Source organism: Pagrus pagrus (assembly GCF_965226575.1).
Source record: "Pagrus pagrus genome assembly, chromosome: 17".
Lineage (NCBI taxonomy): Eukaryota > Metazoa > Chordata > Actinopteri > Spariformes > Sparidae > Pagrus > Pagrus pagrus.
The window spans coordinates 5,649,882-5,669,863 of NC_140201.1; the positions used below are offsets into that span (position 1 = coordinate 5,649,882).

General features: G+C 42.5%; 1 protein-coding gene across 11 annotated transcripts in view; it reads right to left on the reverse strand.

The window, feature by feature from the left end:
* Positions 1-19,982, reverse strand: part of pleca (plectin a) — a 108,132-nt gene that overhangs the window by 76,285 nt on the left and 11,865 nt on the right. Inside the window, exon 1 of one of the 11 annotated variants that reach the window (XM_084379325.1) lies at positions 19,152-19,405. The exons of 7 other annotated variants lie outside the window; for them this stretch is intronic. In XM_084379325.1, the coding sequence (XP_084235451.1) occupies positions 19,152-19,242 (91 nt within the window). In that variant the 5' untranslated portion in view covers positions 19,243-19,405. Of the gene's footprint in view, positions 1-1,558; positions 1,760-19,151; positions 19,406-19,982 lie in introns of those variants that run through there. 3 more of the 11 variants (XM_084379330.1, XM_084379327.1, XM_084379332.1) reach the window with 3 other exon arrangements.

The following is a 19,982-nucleotide window of genomic DNA, read 5'->3' on the forward strand; positions in this document are numbered from 1 at the left end:
TCAGTCTGCTGTTAATCCTTTTTCTCAGTGAGATGCTGATGGAGAACTCTCATTCAAGGATTGGCGTCAAAGTAGTACACTCTCACTGGCCTGAATATCTAATGAAGTACTAACAGTGCAGACAGTATACCTGCAGGAGACGAGTGGGAGGAGAGGTGTAGTGTTTGAATAAATTAAGATGCCTCGGGACATAAATGGCTCAGAATATCTTCACAGTTGGTTGCATGCCAAATAAAGAAATTGTACTTTACTAAAAGTTTGTGTACTTTAAAGAAGCAGATAATGGGAAAAGGGCATCTGAGTCTGTTTTTTATGTCAAACAAACTTTCACCACAGTTTCTTTGCATTAGTCGGGAACAGAGTTGGGTGTTATGAGAAAATCTATTCTGATACTAAATACAATACATTCATAGAGATACCTCACATAAAATAAACATCTTGTAATTTAGCAAATAAGCCTCAGATAAGTCTCAAATATTAAGTAGCATAAAAATAAATAAAATAGAAGCCAGAAATGTGCAAAATTGTATTCAAATCAGCAGATTTCTGACTGAGAGAGGAAATGATTAGTGGATTAATTGATTTTATCGACAGAAAATTAATAAATTTTTGCTTATTTTGTATTTTATTTGATAGTTAACAGAATATATGTGAGTTTGGGGATGTTGGTCCAACAAAACAAGATCTGAAGATGTCACGTTTGATTAGATTTGGATTCTAATTGACTTAATCATAATTCAATCAATCCAGAACATCAATTGCAATCTAATTAATAATAAAATATAAATAATTGCAGCCTTAATCTGATGAAAGACCACATAAACATCGTCACCAAACATAGCAGAGATACTAATCATTGCTGCAGTCGTTTAATTTGATAAACGGCCCTAAAAAAAAAGGAGACAATCACATTTATTATGTCACTGGATTCCTACTTATGTGTCAGTGACGTAGTGAGACACTCGTCTGTGAGTGAGGTGGGAGGAGCAAACTGTGCTGATGTAAACACTAACGGAAAGAAACCTCTGAGCAAGCAGCGTACAAGATCAGAGCAGCTACAGATGTCCTCCTCTAACCCCGCAGTCCCGCCGCTGGCTGAGGGGCAGGGCGACACTTGGCTGTGGTGATGCAGCAGCAGCAGCAGCAGCCGCTCTGCAGCAGCCGCTCAGCTCTGCATCTCCCGGCGCAGACGCATTCAACGTGCCGCATGCAGCAGCCTCCCACAGCATCTCACACGCACGCTTATAAAACACACATCTCAGCACAATCATTACCCCTGACCCCTGCGGTCACGCCTGGAAACAATGGGGAACAAAAGCTTTTCATTCCTTTTATCCACAAAAATATGCAGAGAGCAGGGCGAGAACAGGGGATTACAATTCACAGGTTTAACTCTGCAGCCGTGAAGCCTTCAAAACTGAACTTTTTTTGTTGATTCATACGATGAGGAAGTCCTCGCCAGAGAGGGATTGTGGGAAAACAAGGCGGTCCTGGAAGCAAACCCTATGATGGTGATGATAACAGCCTGCATGATATTAAAAAAAGGCGAGAGGAGTACCTTTGAGAGAGCTGATCTCGTGCTGGATAGACCTTCCAGGATCCATGCTCACGGGCTCCCTGCTCGCTCGAGTGTGAGCTCTGCAAGGTCAGCTCAGTGGAGGAACACCACGCCGGAGGATGTAAACGTCTCTTTGCTAACTGCGGGCTGTCTCTCTCCCTCTCTGCCTCCCTCTCTGCTCTGCTGCTGCCACAGGAGTTGGCAGCTTAGTGTTTTTGCTCACTCCCTTCCTCTCTCTCTCTCTCTCTCTCTCTCTCTCCTGCCTGCTCACACACACACACTCCCTGTCAGCAGAGGACGAGTGAAAGAAAGGAGAACACCCCCCCCTCCTTTCCACCTCTCACCCCTCCCTGATGTTGTCCCGTCTCATCCTCGTGGTGTTCGAGGGAGGTGCCTCCACCGATAGCGGCCACGCTCCGCCATCACATCACACAACAGTTCGTATGGCTGACCTGAAGCAGCAGATGCAGAGGGTGTGGGATGATGAGTGTTTTGACAGAGAGGTGGGAGGTGATGGGAAAGAAATACTGCTGACGGAGATACAGCCCTGATGAAATACCACTCTGGTATCTGGGAGATAAAACAAACAGTTTACGCAGACATGTGGTGTTAAAAAACTCTGAATTGTGTTGAAATCAAAACATAAAAGTGACTGGGAGGTTTATATGTCTTCCCTCAGGACACATTGTGTCAGTGACTCAGCATTATTTCCTCCACTGGTCCAGAGGAGCCGCTCTAGTTTTCATGAAAAGTGCTGCAGAGGAGACCTTGGACCTCGGAGCGGCTCACATGACAGAGCACTTTTTTTTAGTAAACCTTTAATTTGAATAAAATTAAATTACATAACAGTCTCTCTGTGAACGTGACATGGTTATCAATTAAAACCTATTCACAACTCAAAAGTCTGCAATACAATACAGTCAGTTAACGGCTGAAATCATTCCCAAACAATTCCCACTGATTCCCCAAAATTAGACTCATGTGTCAGGACTCTGAGCTCTGAGTTTGCCACCCGCAGGAATCAAGAGTTACACAAGTGATAATTTAGCTGTATGTACAATCCATCTATGATTATCTCATGATACGTAAGATATTCAGATACGAATCCAAACCATTTACTTTTAAGTATTTATCGTCTATAATCCGAGACTCACACAGGTTTAAACTGTCGGATCCTCAGCAGATTTATTCTCGAGGATGACAGTCAAGGTTATGCTGACTTTGACTCAGCAGTCTCCTCAAGCCTCCAGTGACTGGCTGGCACAATGCTGTGTCGTCAGTCAGCAATACTGAAAAACGCTATTTCCCCAAGTATGAGTAGACTGACAGGAGGCATGTATGCATGTACACTTAAGACGTAACACTGACTTTGACACGATACCTTGAAAAATATCAATATTTGATACAACTTTTGATACCACAGGGAGACACTGACACAACGCTGAGGGCATAAAATGTCAGAGTCTCATTAAAAGACAAATAAAACCAAGACTGAGCTGCTTATACGACTTCTTTTTTCTGGCTGGTTGCAGAGAAAAGCAGAAAGACTGTAGAGGCGTTAAATAAAGTGTGTGTGTCGCTGTCGGAAAGAAGAGGTAGCAGTGTTTGGATGCTGCAGAAAATGAGTATTGATTGACAAGAATTTTTAGAGCTGCACCTGGCAACTTCAGCAAATGGCAGCTTAAGCTGACAGGTGGATTTAAACACTTAAACTAAGAACATTAATCAACTAACTTGAAAGAGTTGCATGCCAACTGACTCAAATGTGTTCAATATGCACAGTTGCTCTTCTGCAGTAAAATGAGATTCTGTGTCTGTGATGATCTGCAGAACTCACTTCATGAAGCCAAGCTGAACACAATCCAGACATTGGTGACGATTCAAATATTTGAAAAGAAATTAGGGTGACACCGGGCTGGTGAAGATTATGAGGAAAGCCAGCTCGACTACAGGTGAAATCCATGAGTCAGTGAAACGCACAATCAGAGAGCGTTTTCAGCGCCGATCATCCACTTCACAATGCACCGAGTCAGCGCTGACGTTTTGGTAATAGGCTTATACTTCATGAAGTGGAGAAAAGTAAATCAGCCCTTTGTGTTCAGGCTGATGAAGCCGAGGATTAATCGTAATGGATTTAACCTGTCAGTTTAGTGTAGACGTGGAGGACTGTGCAGGTGTAGGTTAGTTGTTTTTTTTTCTGTGTCCGGCATTGCTTCTATTGTTTTCTAGGGTTGTTCAGATGCTGATACCAGAAGCAGAGATTAATCTGACAATATCAACACACAGCAGGCTACTTCTGTAACTTCAAACACATGTCAGCAAACTTATATTTGTTTGTATTTGTGTTATTTTCCAGTTCTGAATGAGACACAAGGACAGCAATCATATCACATCATGCAGGGTTAGTTATGTATATATATAATGTATGTTTTTAATGTAATGGTACCAGATTGGTGCTCAGGATCGCTGCTATGCAAAGTTCAGGTATCACAATCAATACTGGGAAAGAGAAAATGGAATTATGTTGCCATAAATGTTGATGGAGAACGATAGAACGATGATCAGGGCCAATATTCAGCATTTTTCTGATTATCTGCATTTCAGTCAGAATGCTGATAAAATAACTAATTCAAACCTACAAACACTTATTAATCTGAATCTGCAAAATAACAAGTCACTAAAGTTATAAAATAAATGCAGTGGAGAGAGGTATAAAGTAAAGTAACTCAAAAAATTCAAAATCCATCACTGGTTGTTTGAAATTCTTACACCAAGATTTTCATTTTTTGCCTCAAATGAACGTTGTTATCAGTGTCCTTGATTTCTAATAATCGGCATCAGCCATGAAAAAGCCATGCCAGTCAGTGCGTAACGATTCTGCATGTTTGAAACTGTTAAAGTCAATAAAGTCAATGAGTCCATCCTCGTGTTACACAGGACTGACACACTGGTACAAAGCTGCGATCTCTTTTGTCTCCAACAGAGCGTCGACACACCCGCTGCTGCAGTGCCCACTCTGTCCCACCTCCTCCCATTCCTCCGACTATGGTCAGAAATAAATCAGCTCAGATGCTGTTGTGCTGAACACACAGTACACAAGCCTCCTTATATTTAAATCGCAAAAAAACCCCGTAGTTTTATGGTATCTTAATCTGTCAGTTAGAAATTTCAACATCGTGACAACACTACTGGGAACATCTCCAGTCCCAAAGTGCCTCCTACTGCTACATCTATCAATATCACGTGATCTGATTAATTACTCAGCGCTACAGGACACATGTTCATGTGGTCTCATGCACCAGTTCCACACTGGTTCAAGTTTCAGAGTCAATACCATTTCCTGCTCAAGGTTGGTCTTCCTTCTAATTAAGCACTTAGTGGCCAAGCTGCTTAAAAACCAAAGCTTTATTACAATTCGGTGAACATGGTTGTAATGTTCCCAGTGCTGCGTGTCTGAAATATTCCACCAAACCAAGACTCTGGCAGCTGCTTCTTCTTACAAAAGACGAATAGCTGAAATATTTCACAACGCTTCAAACCAGCACAGACACTAAATCATGATAACAGAATTTAGAAACGTCCTGAAACAAAACAAGGCGGCTTTAGTGAGGTAACTCTAAAACATGCAACGTGCATTACACTGAAAATGATAAATGAGGATATCTGTATTAAAAACCCCCCGGGACACTCGTGGCTACATTTGGCTCATGAGAAGATAAATGGATGTTCAAAGGACAAACTTTACGTGAGCCACCTGGTTGAGAAGAGCCTATTTTCTCTTCTAACAGAGTGCTGCTGAATTCAACAGCCTGCCTCCGACACTGCTCCCTCTCACACACACTGATCCTTCATCTTGTACTTGTGCCCAGTCGAGCTGCCAAATGATTGTGTGCAGCGTGAGAAAACTCGTACCAACGTAGAGCACCTGTATGCCCAAAATGTCATTACACCGGTGACATATTTTCAGCCGTAGGTTTACTCCAACCTCATGCTGCAGTCGAGAAATTATTCAGGAGGGCTGTAATGACGTCTTCTGATCAATATGAGATCGATGAATGCTTGTCAGGCTGGATGTAGATCACGGATCCAGTTTCAGCCAGCTACAGCAGGAGGTGATAAACAGTGTGGTACAGTTTATGTGGGCATGAGGTGGGGGAAGCTTACTCAGAGATTAACCCCTCATTCTTGTCAAACTCTATTTAAATGCTACTTTTTTATTCCCGCTGTCCCAAAATGCTGCCTTATCTTCAGCTGCCTCTAAAGAACAAGAACACAATTGTACAACAAAGCGTGCGGCGGCTCCCAAATCACAGAGGTCCATCCCGGTTAATCAAATAATTCACTCTGCTGTGACTCACGAGGACTTTTATTCCCCAAATTAAAGCTCTTACGCAGAAATTTCTCAAATCCCTTCTCCCATGACAGTCCAATAATGGCCCTTTAACCAAAGTTAGCCATCTGGAGCTTAAATCATTTTAGTGGTAGACCTCATCTGAGGGAAGTAAACAACCTGGGAGAAAGAAAAGTATGCAGACGAGATTTAGCAAACTCCTCGAACTTTCAGCAAAGTCTCCAGGATATAATGTCAGCAGTCTGTGTTTGTGCAAACCGCAAAGACGTCCAAGGTTGACATTTGCACCAATCGTGGCATATCACGCTCACGCTATAAGCTTATTAGCCGCCTTTTACATGAGGCGGTGGATGGATAGTTTTAAGGCCACCTGGGGACGTTTCCAGATGTTCCTGTAGTGACAAAGTCAGGTGTTTTTCACAGGAAGTCAGACCATCTCCATCCATAATCTTGGCGACCAAAACAGGTATTTTAAGCCAAACCATGATTTTTTTCCTAAACCTAACCAAGTGGTTTTTGAGTCTAAAACTGAGAATATGAGCACAGTGTTGTGACGAGAGAGAAACAGAAAAATTCAACCTAAACAAACTGCAACATAAATAAAAATATCAGTTTAAACTTATCTGTGGTTGGAACTTTTGACTTTTACATGCTGTGTATTCAATAAGCGAAGCAGTAATTGGGGATTAACCCGACCTTCCTCGCCTCAACAGACATTTTGACAAGTCATAGTAGAGACCACACATGTGTAACTGATATCAATACTGATCCAGGCACACTAGCAGATATAAGTTATGACTGTTGAACAAGTCAAAACATCTACTGAAAGACAATCATTTCATCTGAAATCAAGCCAAGTGGAAAAATGATGATGATGATGATGATTTAACAGAAGCCGGTCCGTTAATAGTCTCCCCTCACACTTCCCTATTGGTTCACGCTACCTCAGTTAAATCTCAACTGTCATCATGCCTCATATCATCACAATCAGCTTTAAGAAACCAAGAGCTATAACTAAAAACAAGGACAACAAAGCTGAACAGTGACAGGTGAAAATAAGCTTGTCTCCTCCGTCAGCACGTTGTGAAGGTGTGTTAAGTAAAAACAGCGAATGAAGGCCGAGCAGCCTCAGTGCTGCAGAGGAGAGAAGAGCAAAGAGCTTCACACCAAAGAAACGATGCCCCTGGTGATGACAGGCAGTAAACACAACACACCAGCTGGCCGGCCACACCTGAAACTTCATCTTCATCACGTTATCAGACTCTGTATGACTATAAAGCATGACTCTCTGTCCGTCTGTCTGTCTGTTCTCTGCATATCTTGAGAATCATTCATCAGATCTTCTTCAGATATTGTAAGTTTGTTGCTGGGAACTCAAGGAAGTGCAGTGTTGAATTCGGTACAAGGATTAACAATAGTTTTTCCCCCCAAAAAAACCCCACAATAAATTGGTTAAAATGCAGCTCAAGTATTTGACAGGACCGAGAAAATGAAGTTTCCTGCTAAATGTCAGTGCGTGGCAGAGCGAGCCACCTGACTCCACGCCCAGATGAGTCGATGTTTCTCTTTCCACGCAGCTGTTCAGCACGACGGTGTCAAAACTCAGTCTGAAACACGGCCAAGGTCTCATGTCCCTCTTAATCAGAGGTGGAAGACCTGATACACCGTCTCCACCCCTCTCTGGGATGTGGATCTTCCCACCGTGGAGTTCAGCCATCGGATGCTGGAGCTGCACCAGCACACTCTGCGGTGAGGGGGGAGAGGGTGCAGCTAAAGAGATAAACCAATCTCAGGCAGCCTGGGAGGAGGTGTTACTGTGCTGTCTACATTCATCATAGTTAAAGTGATATTAAACTTCAAGTGCAGTTGTTACCGCACACACATAAACAAAGAGACAACAAACCAGCCTGGGAGTCCTCCGTCAGCTGCTAAAAATAATCTGTTTACTGGGACACTCCCTGCTCCTCTCACACTTTTAAATGGACAAACTCAAGTTTATGTAAACACTAACACACAGATAGATGTCCATATATACAAAGATAATAGAAGAATGATATTTCCTCTGTTGAGTCAGTCTTTTTTTAATATCAGGACACCTCAAAGTGAAATAGTCCAAACACCAGGTAATAGACCGATACAGAGCCTTGGAACATTTATTACCAGACCGTGTGGAAACAATATGATCTGACAAAGAAGCATTATAATAATTGCATAACTCTAGAGGCTATTAAAGGCTATTTTTGCAGCAGTTACTTTGCAGCAGTGTGCTTCTTCTCAGCGCCAAAGATCGTTTGGCAGTATGTCTCAGGTAAAATGGCCTAATATACGTTATATAAGCGTTTTAATAAGTTGCATATCCAAAACTGAGTCACTAGAGTAGACCATCTAAAAAGAGTTTCTCAGTAAGAGGTAGGCTACAGTTAGAAACTAACATTTGAAGCACTTCCGCAACATTGTTTTATTGGAAAATGATCCCAAAATCGAGCTGATTGACGGCCCTGTAAATCCAGATGGATTATGTTTGGCTGTTGAATTGTTAATGTAATAGCTCTGAAAGTGATCCCGAAGATATTTTTCCCCGCTGTCCTTGTCGTTATAGCTGTGGTGCAGACTCCAGAAGAATTTTTAAAATGAAATATTTACAGTTATAGTTCTTGGAGTAGACAGCCCTTAAGGCCGACAGTGTTTCTGAGAGGAGCTCATTCATCACAAGGGCGAAACAAAGACAACTTTGTTTTAGTGCCGTCCCACCAGACTGCAGAGCTCCCTCTTTCCTCAGGCTGATCCAACCTGGAAGAGCTGGAATCCGACCCGGCGACAGACCAAGACTAACTATAATACCATACAGACAGAGCCAATCTTGTGGCTGATGGTCTTGTTTGCTTATGTAGATCACATAGAGGCATCAGTGTTACACTGAGACTGTTTCCTAACCAGTTAAAACCTCCTCCTCGTACACTTAAAGCACACTTGGCTGTTTTGTTTTCATGCTCGCCTATTCTTGTCCTTGTGTTTTCTCATTTCTCTGTCTGATGAGGCGACGGGGTGTGGAGAACTCGGCCGATCCTCCCCAAAAAATACTGCCAATATAAAAGTGGTCTGTGTTGCAAAAAAAAGGTTGGCAACTCTGCAGCCACCACAGACAAGAGGCTTAAGAGGAACTGTGTTCAAAGAGTGTCCAGCTTTTGATTCAAAATTAGTTCGCATTCAGTTTAACACATAGTTTCACCGGGGGGACTGAATGATGACATAGCATGAAACAGAAGTACCGTTGCTGTGGTTACCGGCAGTTTGATACACATCCCACATTGATTTAAAACAGAGGTTACTCCGATTTAACACCTGACAGCCAATCAGCGTCTTATGAGACCCAATGCTGTGTTCAGTAAATGTTATCAGAACAGGAAGAGCAGGAACAGACTTCGCTCATCATCCCAAGATATTAAACCCCACTGTTTGCCTCTTATCATTTACAGAGCCTGAATTTTTCCAAACAAGTCAGCTCTTTTTCATTTATCAGAGTTTGTGTGTTTTCTCCGAGGCACTTTAAGACAGAAGAAAGAGAGCTCTTACGTAACGTGGAGTCACCAACGCCGGAGGAATTCGCAGAGTGTCACGATGAAAAATGTATTTCTGAGGCCCCGCTATCATTCAGATCTACAACTGTGAAAGAGACACATTCAGGCTGTCTGTCTGCCCTTTGTGGGGCACTGACAGAGATCCACTCGAGGCTGTTCTGGTGTCAGCCTGACGAACAGTTTATTACCGGAGAACAAATAATCCATTCTGTTTGGATGAGCGAATGAAGATGTTGACGTTAGTTAGACATTTTAAAAATGAGTGTGTGCAGCGTTTTGCCACCATGAGCTTGAGATTAAAAAACCTTTAGACATAATTTTCTCGTACTTTTAATCCTTTCACTGAAAAAAACATGAAAATGACCCAAACTGCAGTGTTTTAAACTGAGGAGCTTATAAGAAAATGAACAAGCATTTCCATCATTTCTCCATTTGTTTCATTGACTTTCTCCACTTTGAAAATCAGAAGAAAAAGCGAGACAAATCTAATGTAAATGCTGTTATTGTTGATTCACTGCCACATATCCACTGCTCATAGCTACAGCTAACACGTGAGAGGGGCAGCCCAGTTGGGCATGTATACGTGGAAAAGGCAGCAGCGCTTTTCTCAAACTCAGGCACCCTGCTGAAAAATAGACTACATGCCTGCCAACTCACTACTGACATTCCTGGCATTAGTCTGGCTTACTGTAGCATGCCAGAACCAGGGTGTTAGCACTATTGTTCCACAGCCCAGGACCACAGGAGGCCAGGATCTCTGTGTGCCCTCATACCAGGGCCGAGCAATAAATCAGTATTACATTGTCATCGTGATTTAAGGCTGAATATCGCTAGTTTTGGATGTAGTTATACTGTGATGTGGCGTAAGTGTTTTCTTTTCCTGGTTTTCAAGGCAGCATTTCAGTAAAGTGAAGTCATTTTCTGAACTCACCAGACTGTTGTTTAATTATTTCCATCCATTTATCAAAAATCTCATTGTGTTAATATTTTGTGGAATCACCTCCAACAAAGCTTCAATAATTCAGTGATAAAGACGTTTCATTTCAAATCGGTCCGACTTGGCACGACTCCTGTACTCAGGTTGGGCTGAGGGATGAAGGTGCCCAGATTGATGATTTGTACTGACTGCTTGTATTGAGGTAATTAATCAATACTCCAAATGGACATATGTGGAGCTACAGAACTCTTAGGCTGCATCCACATATCCAGACTTCACCATCCTTGCAGACAGGAGGGCGCGCTATGGCCAGATGGACCTCCAGAGAATCAGCTTGGGGTGTGGACTTCACCAGACATCACTGATTCAACAACAATTCATTGCAATATGGGCGTGGCGTTGTGAGATTATTTATGAACAGTTAAAACGGTCTTTAGGCCTGTCTATCACTGGCTCGTATTAGCCTCGGGGTCCCACGCCCTCACAGACTTGACGTGTTGAAGGTAAACACGTCGCAGTACGTAGTCTGCGAGCGTGGAGACTTGGATGCAGCCTTAAACGCTACAAATTGAGTCTAAATCACTCCCTGGACTGATATTTTAGTCTATTTTTGTATCTTTTATAGCTCGTCTGTGCAGCTTGAGCTCCATGGAGGGATAAAATGACAGTTTGTGTTTGACTGTATCCTGGAGACCGAAATCTCCCTGCGACCAGATAGATTTCTCTGCCGGTGACATCACCCTCACAGGCAGATTAGAAAGACATCCTTCATAGTGTCACTGCCACCGGTCAATATCTCACCCGGCGCACCGTGAACACCGGATGGCATCTGTATGTGTATGTTCAAACATTGTGGGGAAAGTAAACACTGACATCACACGGTAAAATCAACTGAGGTTAATTGTTAAAAGCCTCATTGATTCCTTTTCGCTTTGGGCGATGACAGCAGCTGTAAAACTGTGACAGCAAAGCAGATGTGGAGCAGGCAGGAAGAGAAGGGAAGGAACTCAATCCAAACACCTGATTATGTTGTTAGATGTCTTGTTTTTATGCCAAATGCCAGTCACAGATGACATGTCTTCAAAGTTGGCAGCTATAAATAGCTAAACTATTTACTAAGAGATTCTTTTTAATTAATCGGCCTAAAGTTTCTGCAACAGACCGTATAAAAACAAAAATGTTAAAAGTAGTGAAGCTTTCAGAAAATATGGGATTGATTGATAAAAGCTTTGGACCACATCTCAGGATGAGGTTGGAAGCTTTTCTGATTCACTTTAAGATAGACTGAATATTTTGCAGTGTGGTGACATAATTAACGTCAGCTGTTATTGATTCCCCGGGTTTGGGAAGACACTAATCCGCCGCTTTAACACAAATCCCATTTCAATTACAGCAGCTCTGCTTCGCTCCGTCCTGTCCCACCGGCAGACTCTGCCAGGCCGACTTTACTTTACGGTGGTTCATGGTCGGGATCTACATTTTCTCTGTAGGCTTGAACTTGTTCCACGTAAGAAACCGGAGACACTCTAAAGAAATCAATTACATCTTGATGTCATTTATCGTCAAAGAGGGTTTTGGCTCAGGGAGAGAATGTGAACTCTCGTACTGCCAGATGAAGTGGTACGACCAGCGGAGACTGTTTGAGAACATTATATCTCCTCAGATGTAAAAGCTTCCTAACTTTGAAAGGCATGTGTAGATTCCTGGTGGCTTCAGTATGATGTTTCTTATGTTTATTGACCTCTTACCAATCACAATCAAGTACAACGTGGGCCATTTGTTGGTTGATTCTTCAGCAGGATATCACAAGAACTACTGAACAGATTTCCATGAAACTTGGATGGAGGATGTGCCTCAGCCCAGAATAGACCCCATTATCTTTTGGTGTGGATCCGGATAAAGGAACGGATCCAGGAACTTTCTTGGTGGAGGTAAGCGCCCTGCTGAGTGCCATTTTTCCTTTGTTAATTATTCATATAAAAGAGTCAAAAGTTGCAGTTTACAAGTTTGTAGCTGGATGAAGAGTAACCAGTGAATCAGCTCTTTTTGTGGTGCTTCAGCCTGTTTATTTAATTGAGCTCGAAGAAATAATCCAAAAAATTCCAGCACAGGATCTTCGCACAAAAACAAAAAATCACGTGAGCACTGAAATAATAAACTGAGATGACAGATAGAAACATTTCCTGATCATACTGTAACATCTCCAGTGTAAACAAGTGCTGCTTTGTTTCTTGTGAACTTGTGATGGATATTTGTTACTAGTTATCAGCATTTACACTGTGCAAATTTATAAATCTATTAATTTCCTAAAAAGTGAATTATTTATGATAAAGTACAAGAAAATGTGAAAACAAGGTTGTTTTTCATGACAAAATTAAATCTGTGGAGATGAAATCTTTTCATTAAACATTACAGACATGTCCAGTTACTCTCTCACACACACACACACACACACACACACACACACACACACACACACACACACACAATACACTCACACAATATGTTTCAGCTGCACATGTGAACAAACATGGACCAAACAGGTCGTCTTACAAACTCATGTGAAGTTGCAGACAGGTGAGAGGATTCTGCTGCAGCGGGGAATCCTGGGTAATCTACATCTACACTGAGCCGTCCTGTTGGCACAACACAGTGGGATCAAATGTAGGTGTGAACACATGTGGAGATAATATATGAGTACGTCCTCTGTCAGTGGAGGTCATCACGGCCCAAAACATACTGAAGTGCCCTGAACTGCATCTAGTTTTCTCTCAAACTTGTAGAACGAGGTTTAGAATAAACTTGAGTCATTTTAAATAATTTCCTGTTGATCTGTAGGTTAGGAAAACTCTAATAAACTAAAAAAAAACAAAAAAAAAAACATGTTGTGGTCAGGCTAAGATCAGGCTGCCTGTCTCAGTCATTATCTTTGAGTTTTCATAGTGATGATAATCTTGACAGTCAGAAGACACAGACAGCCTCAGGCAACACGTTCTCTCTTTGAATGACCTTCTGTTCATGCAGGAAGACTAAATCATATTCCATGACTGAAACTTTCCTCTGGACCAACCGTCCACACAGCCAGCAGGGCAGAGAGACTGAAGACCTGATGGATGAAAGAAACACTGGAGCTAAAAATCACATTTTCCACAAATCTGTCCCAACAGCTACAGTCTGACGTCTTTCTCTGATTGGTTTTAAACTCAGCCATTAACTGGATTAATCTGTCAGAAAACTGGGGTCTCTTAGTCTGCACGTTGATACTAATTAGATCATGTCAGCAGATGATTGACCGTCACAACAAGCCAACAGCAGCAACACTTTAATGGCCACATGGAGGTCACACACTCAACCAAACCAGCTTGGATTGCTGAGTTATCTGCATTATTTATTTATTATTTATTCATATGGTGGAAATTTAATCTCATACAAATTAATATGTCATTTTTTTCTGAATAGGCCCAATTGATAGCAATGTCACTATAAAGCCCAGATGCGTATTATAATAACATGTTGAGTTGTTTTAATCAACTAACTTTTTTTAATTTTTTTTGTGTACAAACTTACCACTTTAGTCTCAGGGATTACAATTGCTACCTACAATAAATACCTTCAGTAATACTGGACGGACTGCACCCTGTTTTTGCTACAGCAGCTGACGGCATCTCCAAAATCTCAAACTTTCTCCTGCTGCAATATCGATGTTTTCCAACTGACATTGTGAAAATCTTGATGGTCGAGTGCTTCGATAAGCAGTTAATTATTGCTCACCAATACTGTAAGAAGAATTTCATTACTGCACTGAGACTCAATACGTTCACACTTCCAGAAAAGAGCAGGTGTTCCTGGATGTTAGCGATGGCTGCTGCACAACATGAGGACACTCATTTTCTCTTTTCACACACAGTTGGCTGGATTACACTGATTTCCTGCGTCTGCGCCTGAGTGATTTTCTAGTCGCACGACATGTATGCATAACACGAGGACTATTACTATTTTTGAATTTGAGGTCAAGTTGCATGAAACTGATCTGAGGCAAGTACTGGAAGTGAAGTGTGGAGGGGGTTCTCTGTGGACGCTCCGGCTCAACAGCGATTCACAAGACAAACTTATCTCAGCCCTTTAAGAAGTGAACCCTGCTGGTATTTACACACACACACACACACACACACACACTGCACAGTCCAAATGCAAAAACAAGGTCTGTAGCTATAGCTGCAGGTTTCCCAGTGCGTTGGCCTGTTTAAGAGGGTTTAACAAAGGGGAGTGGGACTCTGAACACATTTAAAATCCACCTTGCAGGCTGGATTTAATGACAGAGCTGCACTTTACAAGGCAAACACACAGATGAGATCACCACAAAGACTACTGTAAGTGTCTCGTGAAACAGGTCACTGATTACCTGAAAGCTAAAAACGAGCAAAGGGAAAAATAAAAGGAAAAACTTCCTTATATATAAATCTTTTGTGTGTTTCTTATCACTTTATTAGTTTCACTCTACTTAGTTCACAAGTTTCAATGGTTGGTTTTTTTTTTATTTACCTTTACATGATAAACTCAACATAAAGTCTTGTAATGTTTACATCAGGTTGCACAGGAATACTTATGTGTTTGTGTAGGTTTCCAGGATAGTTTTGTGGTTCATTTTCCTACGCTGCCGTACCAGCAGACTACACAGCAGCCTCTTACTTCGGGCTGTGAGGTCGACATTAAGCATAACTATATAATAGCCAGTCTTCTCACTAATAGTCTTGTGTGCTTGTGTAGGTCATATAGAGGCACCAGTATTAAAATGAGACTTTCAAAACCAGTTTAAAGTTCCTTGTAGTACGTTCAAAACAAAACGTTTGAGAGAAATTGGCAGCAAAACCACCAATTAACCTAAAAGGAATGCGTACTTGAAACCAAGATCAGAAGGACCTGAGGAAACTTCTCTGAGGGTCACCTGAGTCTGAGGCGAGGTCACTGGAGTTGTTAGTAAGAGTTTTACTGTATTTGAGGTCCCTCCACCCTGAAATGTTCCTGCCTCTGTATTTCAGATCTTCCACTTGGAGGATAAACTCTGCAGCCAAACATCTGTAACCTCAGGAGCTTTGTTCCAAACCCAGAAACTGAACATCGATAAAATGTGACTTTTACTTCAAAGATATTGGTCGTACAACTAACGACATTCAGTTACACAACCTCACATTATTTGAATCTTCTGAAGCGACCACTCGCCGAGCTAAATGTCAGAAGTCTTTTTAGTTTGTCTTTCAACCGGAATAGCTCGAAGACGGACGGAGTAAACTCCTGGGGTATATTTGCAGCGAGTATTTAAAGCAGCGCCGCATGTTTTTACACTAATAGATCTGTTCAGTTGCCATTATGACACGGAGCTCCGCTCGACCGCTCTCAATCAGGCCCCCGGGGAAGCTGAATTTCACCTGTGGCAATAACTTATGCAAATGGGCCTCACAAGACAGCTTGTACGAGAATAACAGCTTCAGATTGAGACATATTCATGTGACATGGGTGTATGGAGACGCTGCCGATTAGGAAAGGCAGCTCCACTCCCAGCAGTCAGGACAAGTTGTACATGAGGGATCTGATATCTCCCAGTAGTGTTATGAATTTTGAACCGGTGTCAACACGAGCGGTAAAAATAGAAGACGATCCATCAAATCGAGGTAATGAGAATTCAAATTATCCACAGCGTAATGTTAATAATTATACCTGCTAACAATAAATGAGGAATATCAGCAGCAGGATATTAAATTCATCAAGTAAACTCAATTTGGAAGTGTGTCTTAAAGCTAATAAAACACTGTCAAGGTGTCAGCCGAGGTGTCTGCTTCTTCTGATATGACATGAACATAGTGTTTAACAGGCCACACACATACACAGACTGAAGCAGTGGCCTTGGAGAACAAAAAAGAGCAGACGTCTCATGAAAAAAACCTCAAAACAACAAACCAGAAAGGCAGATAAGTTTCATTAAAACAGGGAACAAAGAACCTTCACCCTCTTTGTATTCCACCCAGACTTTCCATTCGCTCTGGATGCACAATTATCTAAAAGCAAATAGCATCAAGTCAAAAACCAACAATATGAAAAGAGTAACAGGAAGTGAGATCTTGGCAGAGGGACGGGAGGTTACAACAGGGGCGTGGAGCACCAGACTGGTGCCAGAGCAGCACAGCAGGAACGCTGCCCGCACTGACATGCACGGTAGGCAACCGCATGGGAAGAAAATTACTAGACTGTTGTGACTGGATGGAACGATACTGTTCCCAACATAGAGACTGAAACTAGTCCCGTTTGTCCTTATTGCTAGTCTGTTGTAATATGGTTGGAAATGGTGCCCGCAGATTTCTCTTTTTATTTCTAAACTATTTTTAACCAGAACATCCACACAGCTTCTCAGGGACAATGCTTTGCTTTGAAGCCATAGTTGCAGTCTAAGTCCAGTAATGGCTGAACAGAACACACTACTCGTGACTTATGTCCTCCTTTATGGCAAGTGGGGTAGGGGAGCACAGCTGTCCCTGTCAGTCTGCGTCCTGGTCCAAACCACCTCCAGATGTTGCTGTAATCCACCTGCCTGTACTTCCACACTAAGCCTGAGAGTGACCCACATGGACAAGAGGCAGCTGGTCAAAAATTCAATATGACACCTGCTTGATAATATCTGTCTGATGTCTTGTTCTTAAACAGGAGACACAGACTTTCACCAACATGCATCATATAACGCTTTTATTTTGAAGCTTTGAATGCTTGAGGATCGATGGTAAACTTTGACATTGACATTATTTTGCAATCATATCCACGAGCATACTTGCCAACTTTGAGACTTAAAAAATAGGGAGGATTTCAAAATGAGCAGAAGCAGGAGGTCTGAGGATCCTCCCCCAGAAACATTTGAATTTTAGAGATTTTGTTTCCTGTATTATGGTGACTTTTAAAGAATGAAAATAACAAAATAATAAATACACTGCTACAGCATTTTTATGTTAAATGCTCTGAATTTTACTTTTAATTCTGCAGATAATGCAAAATAATTCACCCCTGACCCTTAGAGAGTCTGTGCACACCACTGTGTTTATCAGCCTCTCAATGGGGACTGACATCGTGGTGACCCCTGTGATCTATAGAAAAATCGACACACTGAATGCCCATTTACTTCACAACTTTCCGTTAGAAACAAAAACTCTTTTTTCCAGGAAGTCTGAGAGTTTTCTCGTCTCTCACTGAGGAGGACGAGGCGCAACAGTACACTAGACTAAACACTGTATTGTGCTAGCAACAGGTGGTGATAACTAAAAGGTGAAAAGGTGTGAGAATCTGTCACAGACTAGTCACCCGGGGAGGAAATCAGGAGGGGGCAAGAGAGCTGGCAAGTATGTCCATGCACGAGTTTCATGGGGATGTCACTGGGGAAGCGAGTATGTGTGACACATCTCATGTCATCAGAAATAGCATAACTAAAATAAGTATTGTAAGAACAGATGCACGATGGCACCACCATTGCTTTAGAGGGGTAAGCTATGCCGGCTAATAATTAGTGGTATTCACTATATTAAGTCGCTAAGCTAGATCTTCATGAATGAATGATGCCCTGTACCAGTCACTCGAAGAAGATGGATTAGCATCCTGTTACTATGGAAAACGCCAGACATGAAGTGCCGGAGGTTGCGCCCATACTTCACACAAGGTATCATGGCGGCTCTGCATCGTTCCTGTCCAGATGCATTGCTGTATTTCCACGGTTGATACTGTCGCTCAGTTGGCTAGTGTGAAACCAGCAGCAGAAGTGCGATAAAACACTGCTCCATAGTTCCACTAATGGTCAGTTGATCAATGAATTCATCAATAAAGGGATTGATTCAGAGCTACCTTTAATATAAACCAAGTCAAACTGGCCTTGAGTCTATTGTGTACATACAGTATGTTAACCAGCAGAACAGTGTATCAGCCAGCTGCTTCTTGCAGTAGAGGTCATGACTCCCTCCCAGGTTTTGCATTGGTCAGAGTCAGACTCATGAATCAGTAAGCAAATAAGGAACATCTTGACTTTGATCCTGCTTCCTGTGTCTGCTTCCTGAAATGAAAATTACTATCCAAGTCGCTGCCAGCCAGTGTTCACCCAGACATAATCAGGTGGCTGTCTCTCTGGTGCACCACCTTGCTGGCTGGCAGCTCTTATCTGTCATGCTGCACATGTTGGACCTGCGCCATTCGACCGAGGGCCAAATGTCTCACCTCTCTGGGCCCACCAGTGATTTCCCAGTATGCAAAGGAGGCTGTCAGGTCAGAGAGGACACAGACAGTTGCACATGGTTGCTTTGTGTTTTAGTGATAACCTGAAGATCTGCCTCTCCAAAATGTCCACAGAGGAATCAATAGTTTTAGATTCAAAGTAAGTGAAGTGAAACCACCATGAATCACTTCCACCACTATAATAATAACAAACGTTTGCTGCTCTGTGTCTCTCCAGGAGCTCTGTGCACAGGTGTCAGACCACATTTCAATGTCATTTCTACAGCAGAAACATTACACTTCCTGTTTCTACATCTCCTCTTGAGCCAAAGTGCATCTGGTCAAATCAATACAGAACCAATTACTGCCGGTCAAAACACTCACTGCAGCATGCACACACCGAACCTCCCATTCAAACACGCTCTAAACGTGGTCATCATTTGCACAGTGAAAACCACTGAAGAAGAGAAAAAAGGGGGGCGTTGTTACCTTTATATTTCTCTCTGACGTTCTCATAGGCTTGCACATAGTCCTGCTCCTCTGCCAGCCGCTGACCTGGGTCAAACATGGGCATGGACATGGCCTGTCTGATACTGAGCCGGAGTTAGGGCACCTTCCTCTCTCTTCAAACTTTCTTTCAACTTCCCACTGGCACTGCAGACCTCTTTTTGTCTCTCTGTGCCCTCAGTGCTGATAGAAGCCCTCCTGGCTGTCTGTCCACCTATCTGTCTGTCCCCACCTTCTTCCTCGCCCACACTCTGTCACAGTATTCCCTCTATAAAGCTGTAGATTTCATTCCAGACCACCACCACTCCCCTCCTCTGCTTGAGAAATACCCACACAGGCACACACACACATATCAGACCCTCCCTCTTAAAGGCACAGAGGCGAACACACACCACAAACATAGACACCGGTTGAGCCGCAGATCCCGCAAACACACACACACACACACACACCGCACAGGCCAGCTCCACCTCTGATAGAGAGACACACATGGCTACCTCGATGAAAAAACAAATGACGGAGCTGCGTGGGGTTATTTGAGTTCCTGCTGCTGGAGAAACTGGGGCATGGCACGCCAAGTGGATCCTGGACTATTCACAGCTTTAAAATAAACTCTCAGAACACTTGCACGGTTCTCCTTAACGTCACGTCATATTCCCAATACTGAATGACGGCACATTTTAAAGTTTAAATGCCAGAGAACCACACCTCTTCACTACAGGACAAAACACTGGACCACTGCTGGAGTACACAGCTCAACGAATATGACTGGACATTTCAACAACTGCAAAGGAGAATAAATGAGAGAAAGAT